The following is a 15,373-nucleotide window of genomic DNA, read 5'->3' as shown; positions in this document are numbered from 1 at the left end:
ACACTTTTTTCCTCCTAAAAAGTAAGGGGAAATACCTGTGCGTCTTATGGAACGAATGGTGGTCCCTGGAGCTGAATTGCCCAGGGGCCAAAAGCAGATTGTGCTTTTTATTTTACAAAGAGAAAAGGGAGTGTTGAAAGGACCCGCTCAGCAGCTGATCAGCAAGAGATCGGGAGAGAGATAAGAGTCCCCGCCTCCCTTTCAGCCCTGCCCTCCTTTGTTGAATGTGCTGCAGAGGGAGGTTGTTTGTTTCCCCAGGACATGTGACTGGCTGATTAGATTATCTGTCTGGAAACAGTAGAAATGGCTCCCTTTCCTTAAGATTTTTCAGAAATGTGAGTTAAACACCATAAAAATGGGGCTTTTCCTCTTTGCTTTTCCCCCTTTGCAAAAGGAGCTTTGCTTTTCCCCCTTTGCAAAAAAAGCTGCAAAACCTTTAGCTGATCCTCAAAAAAAAACCAAAAAAACCCCTAGGGCTTTTCCCTTTGCAAAAAAAGCTGCAAAACTTTTAGCTGATTCTCAAAAAAGGCCTTTTGCCTTTGCAAAAACAGCAGCAAAACCTTTAGCTGATCCTCCAAAAAAAAAACCCCCCCAAACCCCAGGGCTTTTCCCTTTGCAAAAAAGCTGCAAAACTTTTAGCTGATCCTCAAAAACAAAACAAAAAACAAAACAAAACAGGGCTTTTAGAGGAGGAAAACCAGAAAAAAATTTTTTTCTTGTTTCCTCCTCTAAAAATGAGGTGCGCCCTATGGTCCGGAGCGTCCTATGGAGCGAAAAATACGGTAATTGTGGTACAGAGGCCTTGGAGGGGGAGGGGTCACAGCAAGGGAAAATTGGCTCATCCAGTCCTATTTGTGACCTAATACCCCCCATGCCACTATTGGACTTCTGTTGGCACCACTAGATTTTTTGTCAGGAGGGAGGAAACCCCTCTTGGGGTGCTAGGGAAGGTTTTGATGTGCATCTGTGGGGCCACTTCGGTGATCCCCCTTAGGCCATTTAGAGCTGATTAAATGAAGAAGGGTATTTCAACTCTCATTTGCCCCTTGGTATATCAAATGATTGGCTGTGATCTGGTGTGGCTTGCCACTTTCCTTTTGAGTTAGTATAATGTTGAGGCGTGCCTGGCGTGCTCTGGTCCATGGGGTCACAAAGAGTCGGACACGACTGAATGACTGAACAACAACAACATAACAATGTTGAGCTGAAGAAGTGCTAGAAACCCAGGGGTGGGTGGGAGGGAATACCATTTCTGAATGCTTATCTCCTCCCAGAGAGATAATTTCTTATAAATACATGGAAAAGGCTCTCATAGAGTTAAAAGTGCAGTGGCTCTTACTAGTGTACACAACACTGTTGCAAGAAAAGAGCTTAACCAACAACTCTGTATGCAAGAATTGGGGGGGGGGACTTGGCCTTGTGAATGTTAGCAGTTGCTGCGTTGAAGGGTAGAGTTGCGTTAGCACACTGTCCTCTAGATCATGCTGCAAGTGAGCAGAGGCAGGAATGGACTAGTGATAGAGAAAGCAAGTTATACCCTTATCTCTCTCTCACACACACCCCTCTCCCAATCTCATTGTTCAGTGAAGTGCAGGTTTGAACTCTGGACCCTTATTGGAACATAGTGGTGTTCTCACCTTCAGCGTTTCTGCTTGTTGTGTCTTTGCCAGTTTATTTGGCTTTGTTGTGTCTTGTTTTGAATAGTTTTCAATACTTTGTGTTCTTTGAGGGAGAATGCTATTTTTGCACTGACTCCTGACAGAAGATGGGTGCCTAGTTCTGGAATGGGTGAGTGTAGTGAGGCAATGTGCTTCCCTAGCTGTGGTGCTGTAAGAAACTTTACTTGTTTAACTTTTCTGTGATTTCGTTTCTAAAGTCAAAGGAGGTAGTGGCCTTCAGTGCCATCTTGTTGTCAGCCCTGCAGGCAGTATCTTGCCATGCTGAAGCTAGATATGCCATCTAAATATGTATATTTTAAATGGGAACTTTTTGCTTTGTGTCTAACAAAACCTGTGATGAGATCATTTTTGCATGTTTCAACTAACCTCACCTGATACTCCTTGTTGTATTAGATGGGCTGGTGATCCCGCTGGTGGAGCTGTCTGCAAAACAGGTGGCATTTCACATTCCATTTGAAGTGGTTGAAAAAGTCTACCCACCTGTGCCCGAACAACTGCAGCTTCGTATTGCCTTTTGGAGCTTCCCAGAAAATGAAGAGGACATCAGGTATTGCCATTCAGAATTCTCTTGGTGTTTCTTTTCTGTTTAAAGTTAACTTTATCTTTGACGCATGATCAGTGAAATTGGGAATTGCAAGTACAATCGTACCTCGCATTGCATTCGCTGCGGGTTGCGAATGGCGCGGATTACGAATGTGGCAAACCCAGAAGTGTTTACTTCCGGGTTTTGCCGCATACGCAGAAGTGTTCTGTGCTTCCGCGCATGTGCAATATTGCTGCTTGGGTTGCGGACTTTTCGGGGTGTGAACGGCACCCCGGAATGGATTGTGTCTGCAACCCGAGGTACCACTGTGGCCATATTGGTCCATTAGGGATAACTCTATAAACGTATGAGAGTAATATCTATTGATTAGAATCAATTTAAAATGTTACAAATGAGGGAGTAAGCTTTTGTGTTTTCACGAACACTTCATCGGTTGTATGCTAATAAAAAAAAATGATACTGTGTTGCATCCAGAAAAGTATTTTTGTTAGTGAAAGGACTTCTGGTTTCCCTCTCCTTTTTCCACATGTCCCCAAAATCTGTCCTGGGGGTTCCATCTGGGGCAGATTCGGGGAGGGCATGCGGTGCACACAGGGAGAGGAGAGGGAGGAGAACTTCCACTGAGCAAACAGAAATTTTTGCACTACTTTGTTGGATCCTGCCCATTAGATTGTTCCTAGCTGCATAATGGAAATGGTCCTGGGCCCTTCCCTACAATATGAAGACCAATGATCCAGAATGCAGTGCTCTTTGTCTCATTTGAAGTACATTTTAACAACAGAATGATTTGTTTTTCCTAGGCTGTACTCCTGCTTGGCAAATGGCAGTGCAGATGAGTTCCAGAGAGGCGAGCAACTCTTCCGAATGAGGGCTGTTAAAGATCCACTGCAGATAGGTAATTACATCTACCTTACGTTGGTACTGAGAAGAACTGAAATCTTATCCCAGATACAAACCCTACCTTGAAGGGTTTATGAGTTGGGATGACATGGTTAGGTCCTGCCTCAGCATGTACTGCCTCAGCCTGTACCATTTTGCTCTCATCCAGAAGGCCAGATTGGGGGTACAGACCCAGATAAAGATTCCTTTATCCAGATCTTATCCACAAAGATATAAAAAAGTGGCTCAGCAGACCCAGTTTCAGTTTGATGGAGTCCTGGAAACACTGCAGTTTTCAGCTGGTGATTTTTGCTAGGACTACTAAATTAGTTCTAGAATTTATAGATTTTTTTTTGCTTGCTTTGTAGTAATCCCAAAAACAGGGAGCAGTATGACTGGAACATTTATGGTACAGAGCAACATCTGGTTGTGTTCCTTTAATTATGTTATACTTTCCCCCACCTTCATGATTAACTTTATGCCACAGTTATAAGACATGCAATAAGAGGCTTAGTCTGCTTTTTGGGAATTTTAGGTATGGGTTGGACAGTGTAATCCACTGCAAGACAAAAGGTTCAAATGTTGACTCTGAGTTTATTAGGAAGCCTTAGCCTCATTTAATGCAGCAGGTCTATTGAGAGAATGACAATTTTACAATTTTAAAGTGCAATTTAATAGTTGTTAATAGAAAGGAAATGAATCTAAACTCTGTTTAATGGGGGGTTCTGTAGTCCAGGCACAAATCTTTGCTGCTGAACATTCCTATATTGCAAGCCTATCTCATTAAATTGAAGTGACGATTTATCTTTGAAATAAATTATGGCTGCCAAAATAAGACATTTCAGATTTCGATTGGAGCAAGAAGAAGTAAAGGTGTAGTTAAAATAATTGGTCTGTTACTGTTGTATGTAATATATTTTTTATGCTGAACACTATATATCGCATTCTTCGATGCCAGACAATAACCTTTGGCCTGTTCTCCCAACAGGTTTCCATCTGAGTGCCACAGTGGTACCTCCCCAGATGGTACCACCAAAAGGAGCATACAATGTGGCAGTGATGTTTGACAGATGCAGAATCACTTCATGCAGCTGCACTTGTGGAGCTGGGGCCAAATGGTGTGCCCATGTTGTAGCCCTCTGCCTTTTCCGGATACACAATGTAGGCCTTGAATTATGACTATTGTTCTATTGCATAGATGACCAAGTACAGGGAATATTTATTGATAGCCATAAAATCAAAGTGTTCAGTAACTGCAAGTTCCCCCCTTTCTTTTCAGTCCTTTATACTCACATCTGTGAAGCTGCATTGACTGGAACATACTTAAAGTGAGGACATTAGCCCATATTCACTAATCTGTACTAAGTAGTGTTTAACATATATATTGTAAGAAACAACTGGCTGTACAAGCTGAAAGGATCAGTGCTACATCGTTGCCTAAATGGCTGGATGCTTCAAAATTGATTACCAGAATATGCAAATAGATGTTGATGTGTCTAATGGTCTACAATAGACAGTGATGAGGAAGGTGGTTATGCTAGTTCACACAGCATTGGATGCAACCCTATGCATTAGTAGTGTTGAATTGCTGCACTGGAAAATTGAGTCTATGTGTCAAAATTTTGTAAGCAAAAATCAAATGGATGTATTTAAAAACACCACCACCACCAAATCAATTCTGCTTTTGTACAATGCCTGCAGTATGTTTTGCACTCTGCAAATATAAATGAATGAAATGTATTCCGATTCTTTCAGTGAAGCAATTCCCCACCCCCCTTTGGAAAGAAAAATATTTAAGCACATTTATCAACATGTGGTCAAGATACTGTACATTGTACAAATTGTGGGTCTAGTCCTGCAGTTCAGCATAATCTCTCCCCCTGATGAATTGTTGACAAGCTTAGAATAAAATGCGGGATTTAAATGTTGGTGGTTGAAAGGAAACGATGATTAGGTATGGTTTGCTTAGCCATAGTTTATGAAGTAGATGATAGGCAAACCATAATTTTACTTAGTTTAATCTGAGAGGTAATATTGTATATGAACCCCCTACAAAAGCACTGCCAATGTCTGCGTCCAAGCATATTCTGCTGATAGTCAACATGATGATGTGGGAGCTTGAGAATAATCAGTGAGTTTTCTGTCCCCCTTGAAGGATTAGTTGCAAGAAGTCTGGAGTCCCCTGCATGTCAGAAATGGGTTAGTGCTGCTGCTGCTTATTGTAGACAGGGTGGGATAATTGAGATGTTAAATTCAGAAGGAAATGTATGCATGAAATAGGCTCTTTATGATGAATGTATTTTGATGCAGAACTAAATTTTCCTGAGTGGTTTAGAGAGCCTGTATGATAAAGGAATAGGCTATAAGTTGTAATGAAATGAATATAACCATGTAAGGTGGAGTAACCAAAGGTTACTGTTTGGTCATTGGAAGTTCTAATTGTTGCCTAGTTCCCTAATAAAGCAAATGTGTACATTTTGAACAGAGTCTGCAATACATATTGCTGTTATTCTAAGAGATATCCTTTCTGAAATACTTCGTTGTGATAAACTTGCTAGATTGTTTCTGAAACGTCTTCTATTTGCAGCTTTAGTTAACTTGGGGTGGGGAGGTGATGTTTAGCAGTAAGACTTTGTTCTGCCTTTTCTACCTTAGGCATCTGCAGTGTGCTTGCGAGCACCTGTCTCAGAATCCCTGTCTCGACTTCAGAGAGATCAGCTGCAGAAATTTGCACAGTACCTCATCAGTGAACTTCCCCAGCAGGTAAACGGAGACAACAATGATCTCCAAAGCACGTTGTACTCAAATCATACAAATGGATTCACTTTTATTTAGTCCTGCTTCCCAAATTGTGTGTTTAGTAGCCTTGAAAACAAGACTAAAAGCTTTTACTAGCCCATGTTTTTTAGATATTGTTGTACAGCTTGACCTGTGGTATTTGGTTTCATAGATAGCTGTTTTCACTACAATACTGTTTTCCTTTCCTTGTATTTAGTTGATAAATGGTTTTGTGATAACGTCTTTCCTCAAGAAGTTCGTCTTTTCCAAGAATGGGCATTGCCATGAGAACAAACTACTTTATTAAATAAAAGTAACGGCATGGATAAATTGAAATACCATTTATGTACTTGTATATTTAATACATTTTAATGCTTCCCTTCATCTAAAACTATTCCTGGTGGTTTATCAACTTAAAACAGAAGCATATTAAAGTAGTAAGTAAATAGTACAGCCATAAGGCAATAGCATGGAGAATAAACATCTCATGCTTTTCCCTTTCCATCATCCATGTTCTAATATCTGCTGGATTCTCTGCATGAATGGCAAAGCAGGCTCATAAACAACTTGAAGAATTGCATGAATCTGTACTGGAATTGTTTTTAGAATATTTTGTTTTATCACAATTGTGTTTGCAGCCCTGTGCTCCTTCGGGAGGAAGGGCAGGAAGGATATAAATTTAATAGATAAAAATAATACATGAATTGGGCTCCCTTGTGATCGGGCACGCTACCCTGTTTCATATGGCCTGGCCCACACTGAACGTTATCTGCATAGTGGAAGGGAGCAATTTGCACCATATTGTTTCCATGCCACCGCTGGCTGACGGTATAAGCAAAGGTAAGATGTAATCCATGCTAAGGCAGTAGGCTCTCATGATCAGCATTTGGGAACAATGACCTTCTCAAAAGCAGGCTAGCTCAGTGGAGTGATTCTTACACTTCCAGTGGCTGCCTTTGCATAGACAGGTGTCTGTGCAGACATAGTCATTCCCCAGACATTTGTTTCTATGCACTGAGTAGTCTGCTGTGATGGCAAGCTCTCATACTCCCTACCACTCCCTATCACTTTGATGCTTGTAAAGCACAGCTGTGGTAAAAAGAGCAGCTAGTCAAATTACATAATTTGGATTTCAACTGTGTGATCCTTTTGTGGGTAGGGAAGAGCCTTATTGTAAATTCTGCCAGAAGGAATAGCATGAATAGCTATATGAATATCAGGTGATTTTTAATGGGTAGGCTCATACAGGGGAGGTGAACCTTAAGAGATGAGGTCTAGAGTTAATACAGATGTCAATAATAGCACTTCCAGTTGAACTTGGAAGTTAACTGGCAGCTAGTGGAGTTTTCAGAATATTGCTCTCATGATCCCTCCACCACATATCAGTCAAGAAGTGGACTGCTGCATTGTGCATTAGCTGAAGCTTCTGAATGCTCTTAAAAGGCAACCATGTATAGAGTGTGTTGCAGTAGTTTTATGGTCCCAGGGCCCTTCTTAATGGGTTTTATTTTTCTGTGTGGTACATGATGAACTATTACTCATTTTTGCAGAAAATCATGCTGTCTTTTCTTGTGTTAGTTGTGTGCATCTAGCGTTTCCCCCATTTTTTAAAAAAAAAAACAGCTTCTTTTGGCTAGTGTGGTATGCATATTTTTAGTAGATAGAAGCATGAAAGTCATTTGCTAACTAGGATTGGGTTCAAGTATAGTGTGCAGTTATCTTTCAAAAAGTTTTTTTAAAAAATGTATTTACCTTTTAGCAAGGTTTTCAGGGTAGCTAACGACAGAAACCCAAACATAGCTACAGTCTGATAAAAAAGATGTTAAAATTAAGAATGAAAACTGTTGGGTGTGGTGGCAAAAAATAAATGATCCAGCCAATGCATGGGAGAATAAAAAAATGTATTACATCTGACTCAAACAGTTAAAGAAGCTGGCACTTGCTATGTTCCTATGAAGAGTATGCTATAATTGAGACACCTCCATTGAGAGGGCCCTACCTCCAGCTGCCATTTAGCTCACTTTTGAAAGGAGAGGTACCCAGAGCAGGGCTTCTGAAGTGAAATGTTTGGTTACTGCAAATGTGGTTGGCAGAAACACAATAAAGTTAAACCAACATTTCTGTAGCAATCCTATGCACTCTTTCATGAGGAGTAAGCTTCATTGAACACTGGGCCTTACATTCTCAGTAAATATGCATAGGATTGTGCTGGATCATGGCATATTAGGAATGCAGCTAGTGCTTTTTTCTAGAATAAATGATGCAGGGGGAAAAGGTGCACAAGCAGGAGGGACAGGGCAGCTCTGTGAATGGGCAGAGCAGATGCTCAGAGAAGCTTCTTCCATCTGCTCTGCAAAATGCCTTGTCCCTCCTGCTTGCATGCGCAAGCCGGAGAGGCAGGGCTGCTTGCAGAGCTGAGGCACAGGAAGGCTTCTTCCCACAGGACAGCTGTTAGCCTGGGAGGCTGAAGAGCCTCATTAAAGCCCCACTGTGCACCTCTGGGTCATGAGAAGACCCTCTCCAGAGCCCATAGAGCAGTGCCGGAGAACCTTTTAGAGACTGAAGGCCCAAACTGCAACCCAAAACCAACTTATTTACCGCAAAGTACCAACACAGCAATTTAACCTGAATACTGAGGTTTTAGTTTAGAAAAAACAACTCTTAACATCTTTTGTCTTAAAAGAAAACACAGTAACAGAGCTTTCAATGATACAAACAACTTTTTATTGAAAGGTAAAAGTTTGCATTATCCTTGTTTGGGAAATCATGAAAAAGGGAATTACTCCCAGACAATGTGGCCGTTTTGATAATTTCCCTTCAAGAAACTCTTCTTTGGGAAATTTCAAAGCAGAAGCTGCATGCCATCTGCCATGGATGCTGTAGTTGAGAACCCTCCATCGCGGGGGGGTTGCACTTTGATGACCCTCGGGTTCCCTTCCAACTCCTCACAATCCTATGGAAAAAAAAAAACCAGTCCCCTTTGCCCTCTGCTGTGTGTCCCCTAGCAGGGAGGATCTTGCATTTACCCATGGTGATGGCAGAAAGTTCAGCTCAAAAGTTTGCTTCCTGGCCTGACCAAGCAGGCGAAACAGAAATCCCAGCATGAAGCCCGGAGACATGCAGCGGTTCAGCACTCCGCTGCCATGGGTCGCAGCCTGGAAAGTTTGTAGGGGCAGCACATGCGCCAAGTAGAGCTGCACATTTGCGAGTAGCTGGTTTGCTACCCCCAGGCTGCAGCTGAAACGTGAATGTTCCATTCCGCTTTCTTAAAGTGCCTTGGTGCAGAACTGCCAGTAAGCCCGGTGGCATTTTGCTCCCTCCTGCATGAGCGGGATTTAGAAGTGCAGCCTGGCAGGCTAGCCATCGAATCATAGGATTGTGGTGAGTTGGAAAGGGCGATGGTTCGCATGCCCACAGAGAGGGCTCTGAGTGCCCCCTCTGGCACATGTGCCATAGGTTTGCCACCACTGCCATAGAGGATGTCCTTTTTGTGCTCCGGGGAGAGTCTTTTCGTGAGCCAGAGCTGTGGTGTTGGGAGAGGTGCCGGAAATGCATTCTGGCTGGGGAAAAAAGCCCTGAATACAGCTACTTTAAAAACACTTAGCTGCAAACACCAGTTTGAAATCAGAGTGCCTAAAGACTGCATACACTGCTAAATGCCCAGGAAAACAGAAAAGTACTTAAAAGTTAGCATATTTGATGCAAGGTGAACATAAAGGAGAGGGGAATTCCATAGCTGAAGCACCACTACTGGAGAGCCTCAAAAGATAAGGGCAGAGTGGGACCTCACTAGAGGGAGCAAAAATCAGACTGGTTCATATGGAATGATGCTGATCTTCAGATACCCCAGCCCTAATGGGTTTAGGCTTTAACAAATAAAACTGCAAATTTGAATTGTGCCAAAACACAAGCTTGTAGTCTGTAAAGTTATTTGAGTATTGCCAAGATAAGGTCCATTGTACTTGCTCCACGTCTCAGTCTAGCAACTGTGTTCTGAACCAGTTGAGGTTTCTTTGAAAACTGAGCACTGTTCCTTAAATTATGAATATTTATGCATTCTAAACAAGGAGTTTCTTTTCATCTTAGAAATATAAATTATTCCATCCAGTAACTATCAGCCTTGGCTTCTGACTTACATAACAAGCAGCATTATGCATTTAATAAAGTACTATACCATGAAATATTTTCTAAAATTAGTAAAAATATAAAATACATAAATTATGCAAAACATATTTATCACGGTAATTCTCTAGCTACGGATTGATAAATTTAAGCGTTTTGGTGAACTGGTTTGTATGCATTGTTTTGGAAATAGATGAAGTACTAGTGAGAAATTTGATTTGATGTAACACCTTTTGATAATTTTTAACAGATCTAACTCATGGGAGAGACAGTCAGTGTTAAATGTCTTTCTCACACACAGATCCTTCCTACTGCTCAGCGCTTGCTGGATGAGTTGCTGTCTTCTCAGTCCACTGCTATCAATACTGTATGTGGAGCCCCAGGTAACTCTTCCAGAATTCTGTATGTTAATATAAATAATAGCTTTCAAATAGGCAAACTTTGCTTTTGAAATGCTAGGGCATTGTGCTTTGTGATTGGTAAGGGGGAGGGCAGCATAGCCGAAAGAATAAACACAGAATCCTCTTGACCTGTTGGCTTATGAGTGGTGAGAAATGGAACATTGTTTTCTTAGGGTTTCTTTTAATCCACCATGTTGTACCACTGGGATGAAAGTACAGTTTTGTTTGAGCTTTCATAAGTATATTTGGAATGAAGCTCAGGTGTACTCTTTCACCTGCCACTCTGGGTAAACAGGGAAGATAAACCACTTACAGAAACATATGCAAAATGTATCTGTTTTTTCCCCCTTGAGATCCCACTGCCGGTCCCTCTGCCTCAGATCAAAGCACCTGGTACTTGGATGAATCTACATTAAGTGACAACATAAAGAAAACCCTTCACAAATTTTGTGGTCCATCTCCTGTTGTCTTTAGGTAAATTCTCTTTTTCTTTTTTCCTTCATAACTTGTGGTGGTTCACCAAGCCAAACACAACCTCATGCCTTCAATCATAGCCTGTCAGGTGCTTGACACCCCTCCCTCACTGTTTTTGCAGACTTAGTCAGGCAGTGAAAAAAGATGGTTTATCAAGCATTTGGCCGACAGCCATAAATGGCTAATAGGCTATACTTGAACAAATTAGTTTAAATTGTGCAGGCATACCTTTTGGTTATGATTTCTCTGAAGGTGGTCTGAATCTATATTTTGTGGTTGCTTCCAAGTTATAAATGTCAGTATTTGTATTGCTTTGCCCTGTGTGTTAAACCAAGAATTTGTCTAGTCGGGACAGCAAATCATCGGCTATTGATGGAACACAATGACAGCTTTTTTCAGAGACCAGTTTCTAGTGCAGTGGTGGGGAACGTCCAGCTTCTGAGTCTAATTAGCCCTGCAAGGTCATTTCTCCCAAACCACACACACTTGCCCAATACCCAACTTCATATGTGATTCTAGGGTAAAGGTGGATCTGGAACCAGATGTGTTATGGGAGTTCCCCACAGATAGTGCACTTTCAAAGTGGCTGCTCGCAGTGCCCATCATTTGATCAGCGCTGAGAGGAACTCCTTCAAAGGTGATTTGTCACCTGACTGGCAGTGATTCTGCACCTTCAAATGAGTTGATGTCAAAGTGGGTTAGGGCTTTGTTTTCCAGCAAGAGTCGATGCATCATTTCTGGCCACATGTTTGTCTGAACGCTCTTCCATACAAGCAAGTTTAGTGCATAGAAAACAGACAGAACTATTCTCCTTATAGCAAGCTGTATATCAAGTATCTTCTCCCTATATCTCTATTTATTTATTTATACACACACACACACACACACACACACACACACACACATGTACAGACCAGCCTTCACAATGCAGTTTCAATGTGAGTTATGTGCAGCTTAAAAAACCAAACAGGCTACATATTGTATAAAAACACTAAACCATCAAATAGACAATATCGGCAAGCAAAACCAGCAGCAACACCGTGGAACAAGTGATACTGTGAACTCATCCTCTGCCACCAAAGCCTGTGGGGCAGGCACACCTCATAAGAAGGGGCACAACCTGTGGACCACCACAGAAAAGGTCTTCTCATGAACCTCTTAACCTTGAACTTCATAGGGCTGCAGAATTGCCACCAGATCCTAACATATGGGCAGGTCTATATGTGAGGAGGTGCTCCTTTGGATATTTGGGCCCATGCTGCTTAGGGCTTTATATGTCAGTGTTGTTGGCATCTGTCTCGGGAGACAGTGGAAGCATTTGCCTTCAGTGGTGAAGTCAAACTGTTGGAGATTTACAGCACCTGCTGTGGCTTTAGAGATCAAGACGAGACAAATTTTGTTGCAGCTGGGGCACATGAAAGTATCCAGTTGTGCTGATGCAAGTGTACCATGGCGTTCCTTCTTTCTGTGCTCCTCCTCTGGTCACTGCTGCGGATGCATGATCTGATTGATGGTCTTCAGGTGCAGTGGTCATCTGCACGGGACACACGCAACCAGTGCAACCATAATATTTGCCTGGATAATAGTTCCCATCAGTACCCTGGCCACTGCATTCTGTACATGTCTTCCGCTAAACGGTTGGATAGATTGCCCTATACTTCCTTTGGTGCCAGGCAAAAGCGTTCCTCTTCAACCAGGCCTTTGGCTGATTAACACCCAAACCCTTTTAAATGTGTATGGGGTTTGGTGGGGAGGGGGGATATTAATTTGTTCTTGTTCTCATTATGTATTTTGTGTTTTGAACTGCCCTGAGATCTATGGAGCATATAAATTTATTAAGTAATAATAGTTTGTGTCATGCCATTCAAGTTTCTACTTAAAACTGGTTTGGTGGCTCCTTCTGCATTGCAGTAGGGCTCCATCTTTTTTGGAGAGGGGTGGATGGTGAAGAAGCTGGCTTCTGGGACTTTGCTCCTAAGTGATCAGTCAGTGCTTTGCTTGCCTTTTATTCCGCCCCAGCATTACACTGTAGAAGAGAACCCTCGGGGGGCTTGCAATTTGATCTCCAGTTGTTTTTCCTCCTCCTACATACTGTTACTATGGAGAGGGTATCTTCTGAGTATTTTTGGACAAAACCACATCAAGAGAAAGCTTCGAGCCCTTGATGAAGCTCCCAACTGCAGCACATGCCCAGGTTGAAGATGGAGATCAGCCCGTGGCACTCCCCAGTGAGTCAGGAAAACAGAACTCCAGCTGAGACAGTTCATCAGTCCAGATGCATACTCCTGCTCCACAAATGGCTTCAAATGTTTGGGGAATTCTCTTCATTTCTCTAGGCATTAATGTAATTGCCTTTGGGATACCAAGGACTGCAGTTCACCTGCCCATCTTTATCTTACCATAGAGAGCCTATGGGTAATACAAGATGGATGCTTGCTTTTGGCTTTTAGAAAGAACTGCTTTCACATCCATTTAACAGAGGAGAAGAAGAAGAAGAGTTTGGATTTGATATCCCGCTTTATCACTACCCGAAGGAGTCTCGAAGTGGCTAACATTCTCCTCCCCCTTCCTCCCCCACAACAAACACTCTGTGAGGTGAGTGGGGCTGAGAGACTTCAGAGAAGTGTGACTAGCCCAAGGTCACCCAGCAGCTGCATGTGGAGGAGCAGAGACATGAACCCGGTTAACCAGATTACGAGTCTGCCGCTCTTAACCACTACACCACACTGGCTCTCGTGTGGGATGTAGAGAATCTTACTTCCAGCTCCAGTGTGTAGTTCAGGGCATTCATGATTTCTCTCTTTCTGTCTTGAGTCATAAAAAAGAACATAGGTATAGACATGGCTAAAACCTACTGAGGAGGTTAACGCAGGAGGCACCAATTGGTTGGTTTGAGTGCTGATTGCTAATATATTGAGTCAAGTTTGCTCTCTTGAGTCTTTTGGAGATGGAAAGGAAACACCTTGATGTCTGTTTTCTGTTTCTGCATTCCTGATGATCTACACTAAGGTCCTGGAAATGCTCCAGCTGCAGATTCCTATGATAGATCCCTGATAGAATTCAAGTTCATGGCATGGCTCCTAAGACCCAGAAGACAATGCTCTTGGTCCTTTATTTTGGAGATGTTCAGTCAACACATTGGTCATGGACTGACAAGGTACCACTCACAACCAAAGCACTGGAATATATTCATCCTAGGAGTAGATGTTTCCTTATTTTGAGGCAACAGCATCTGTAACCAGAGACTCCTGTCTGATTCCAGAGGGAAATGTCTTGAGACTAGACTGCTAGAAGGACTGAGGTTGTGTTCAGGAGATCTTTAATGGCTGCTGCTGTTTTTCTTTGCTCCAGGATGGCCCTCGCATGGCTGAAATTGCAGCACTGGAAACAAAAACCCAAGAGCAGCTCAAATTTGTAGTTATTTGTACAGCAGCACCTCCTACCCTGCTTGATGGCATTGTTTATGTACTGCAATATGCAGCTAGGATCACAGCATCCACAGTTTCAACCAGTGGCCCTGGTTCTAACTGTGGGGAGAATAACTGACCACCAAGTCTGTCTTCACACAAGTTTGAAGGTGATTGAGCAGGGGGGACAAGTGATAAATTGAAAAGGATCCAGAAAATGCACCTGCAACTCACACTAAAATTTCCAGTGAGTTCAGTGTCCAGATGGCCTTCCATACCCAGATAGTGGGCTGTGTGCAAAATTTTGCCTAGTACTAATATGCTGGAAGTTCCAGAGGGTTGGTGCTGCGACACAGAAGGATCAATTCACTGCAAGAGTAGAACAAATATTATGTGCTAATTGTAAATGTGCCAGTTTCACAGCTCAAGGCACTCAAGTGGGCACATACGGGGAAGTTGATCCTTCAAGCAATCCTTTAGATGTGCACCTCCTTTGTTGATTACTGGGTTTAGGGGAGAGATGGAGTGACCCTTAAAGAACAAAGCCAACTTCTAAATGCCTTGGACGAATCACCACCTGTTGGAATTGTAGCACACATGCTTAGAGGAGCCGCTACTTCCTTGACTTTCATACAGGAAGAAGGTATATGGTTCTGTTTCACACCTTGACTGTAGACACTCATGACAGCAGTGTTTTTGCATCTGCAGTGGCCACCATTGATTGAAGGCTGCTTCCGTGCTTTCACCAACCTTGTGTTCAAACAGCAAATATTCACTCCCTTGTGCAATTGGGGCTCAGTTCTCTTAAGCCCTCGTGTCTGGACAGCTGAATGGTGACAAGTATAGTAGGAAGAACTGAGAATTTGCTTACCTGTGAATTCCACTTCTTTGTGCTCACCATAGTGATCCAGTGTTTTGATGCAGCGGACTGAAACCACAATCTTTTGACAAATAAAAGATTGGACTCGGTTTACTCCAATGGTTTCCAAAAGGTGTTATAGCAAACACTGTAGTTCTCTGGAAATGTATCAGGATAATTATATATATAGTGTCTTACCAACGTTGCAGCTTACCCATCTCTTAGCGATC

The 15,373-nt window shown here is 42.4% G+C and overlaps 1 protein-coding gene across 7 annotated transcripts in view; it reads left to right on the top strand.

Moving 5' to 3' along the window:
• ZSWIM8 (zinc finger SWIM-type containing 8) overlaps positions 1 to 15,373 on the top strand; it is a 55,595-nt gene that overhangs the window by 12,511 nt on the left and 27,711 nt on the right. For all 7 annotated transcript variants that reach the window (XR_004426585.1, XR_004426586.1, XM_033148588.1 and 4 more), the window contains exons 2-7: positions 2,073 to 2,226; positions 3,024 to 3,118; positions 4,091 to 4,263; positions 5,758 to 5,865; positions 10,304 to 10,385; positions 10,757 to 10,877. Coding sequence is in view for 5 of the 7 variants with exons in the window: in XM_033148588.1 (XP_033004479.1) it covers positions 2,073 to 2,226; positions 3,024 to 3,118; positions 4,091 to 4,263; positions 5,758 to 5,865; positions 10,304 to 10,385; positions 10,757 to 10,877 (733 nt within the window). In the remaining 2 variants the exon portion in view is untranslated. The remainder of the gene's footprint in view (positions 1 to 2,072; positions 2,227 to 3,023; positions 3,119 to 4,090; positions 4,264 to 5,757; positions 5,866 to 10,303; positions 10,386 to 10,756; positions 10,878 to 15,373) is intronic.

The sequence above is a fragment of the Lacerta agilis genome, chromosome 5 (genome assembly GCF_009819535.1).
Source record: "Lacerta agilis isolate rLacAgi1 chromosome 5, rLacAgi1.pri, whole genome shotgun sequence".
Classification (NCBI taxonomy): domain Eukaryota; kingdom Metazoa; phylum Chordata; class Lepidosauria; order Squamata; family Lacertidae; genus Lacerta; species Lacerta agilis.
The sequence above is the reverse complement of the archived record's forward strand: the minus strand, read 5'-3'. Positions and strand labels throughout refer to the sequence as shown.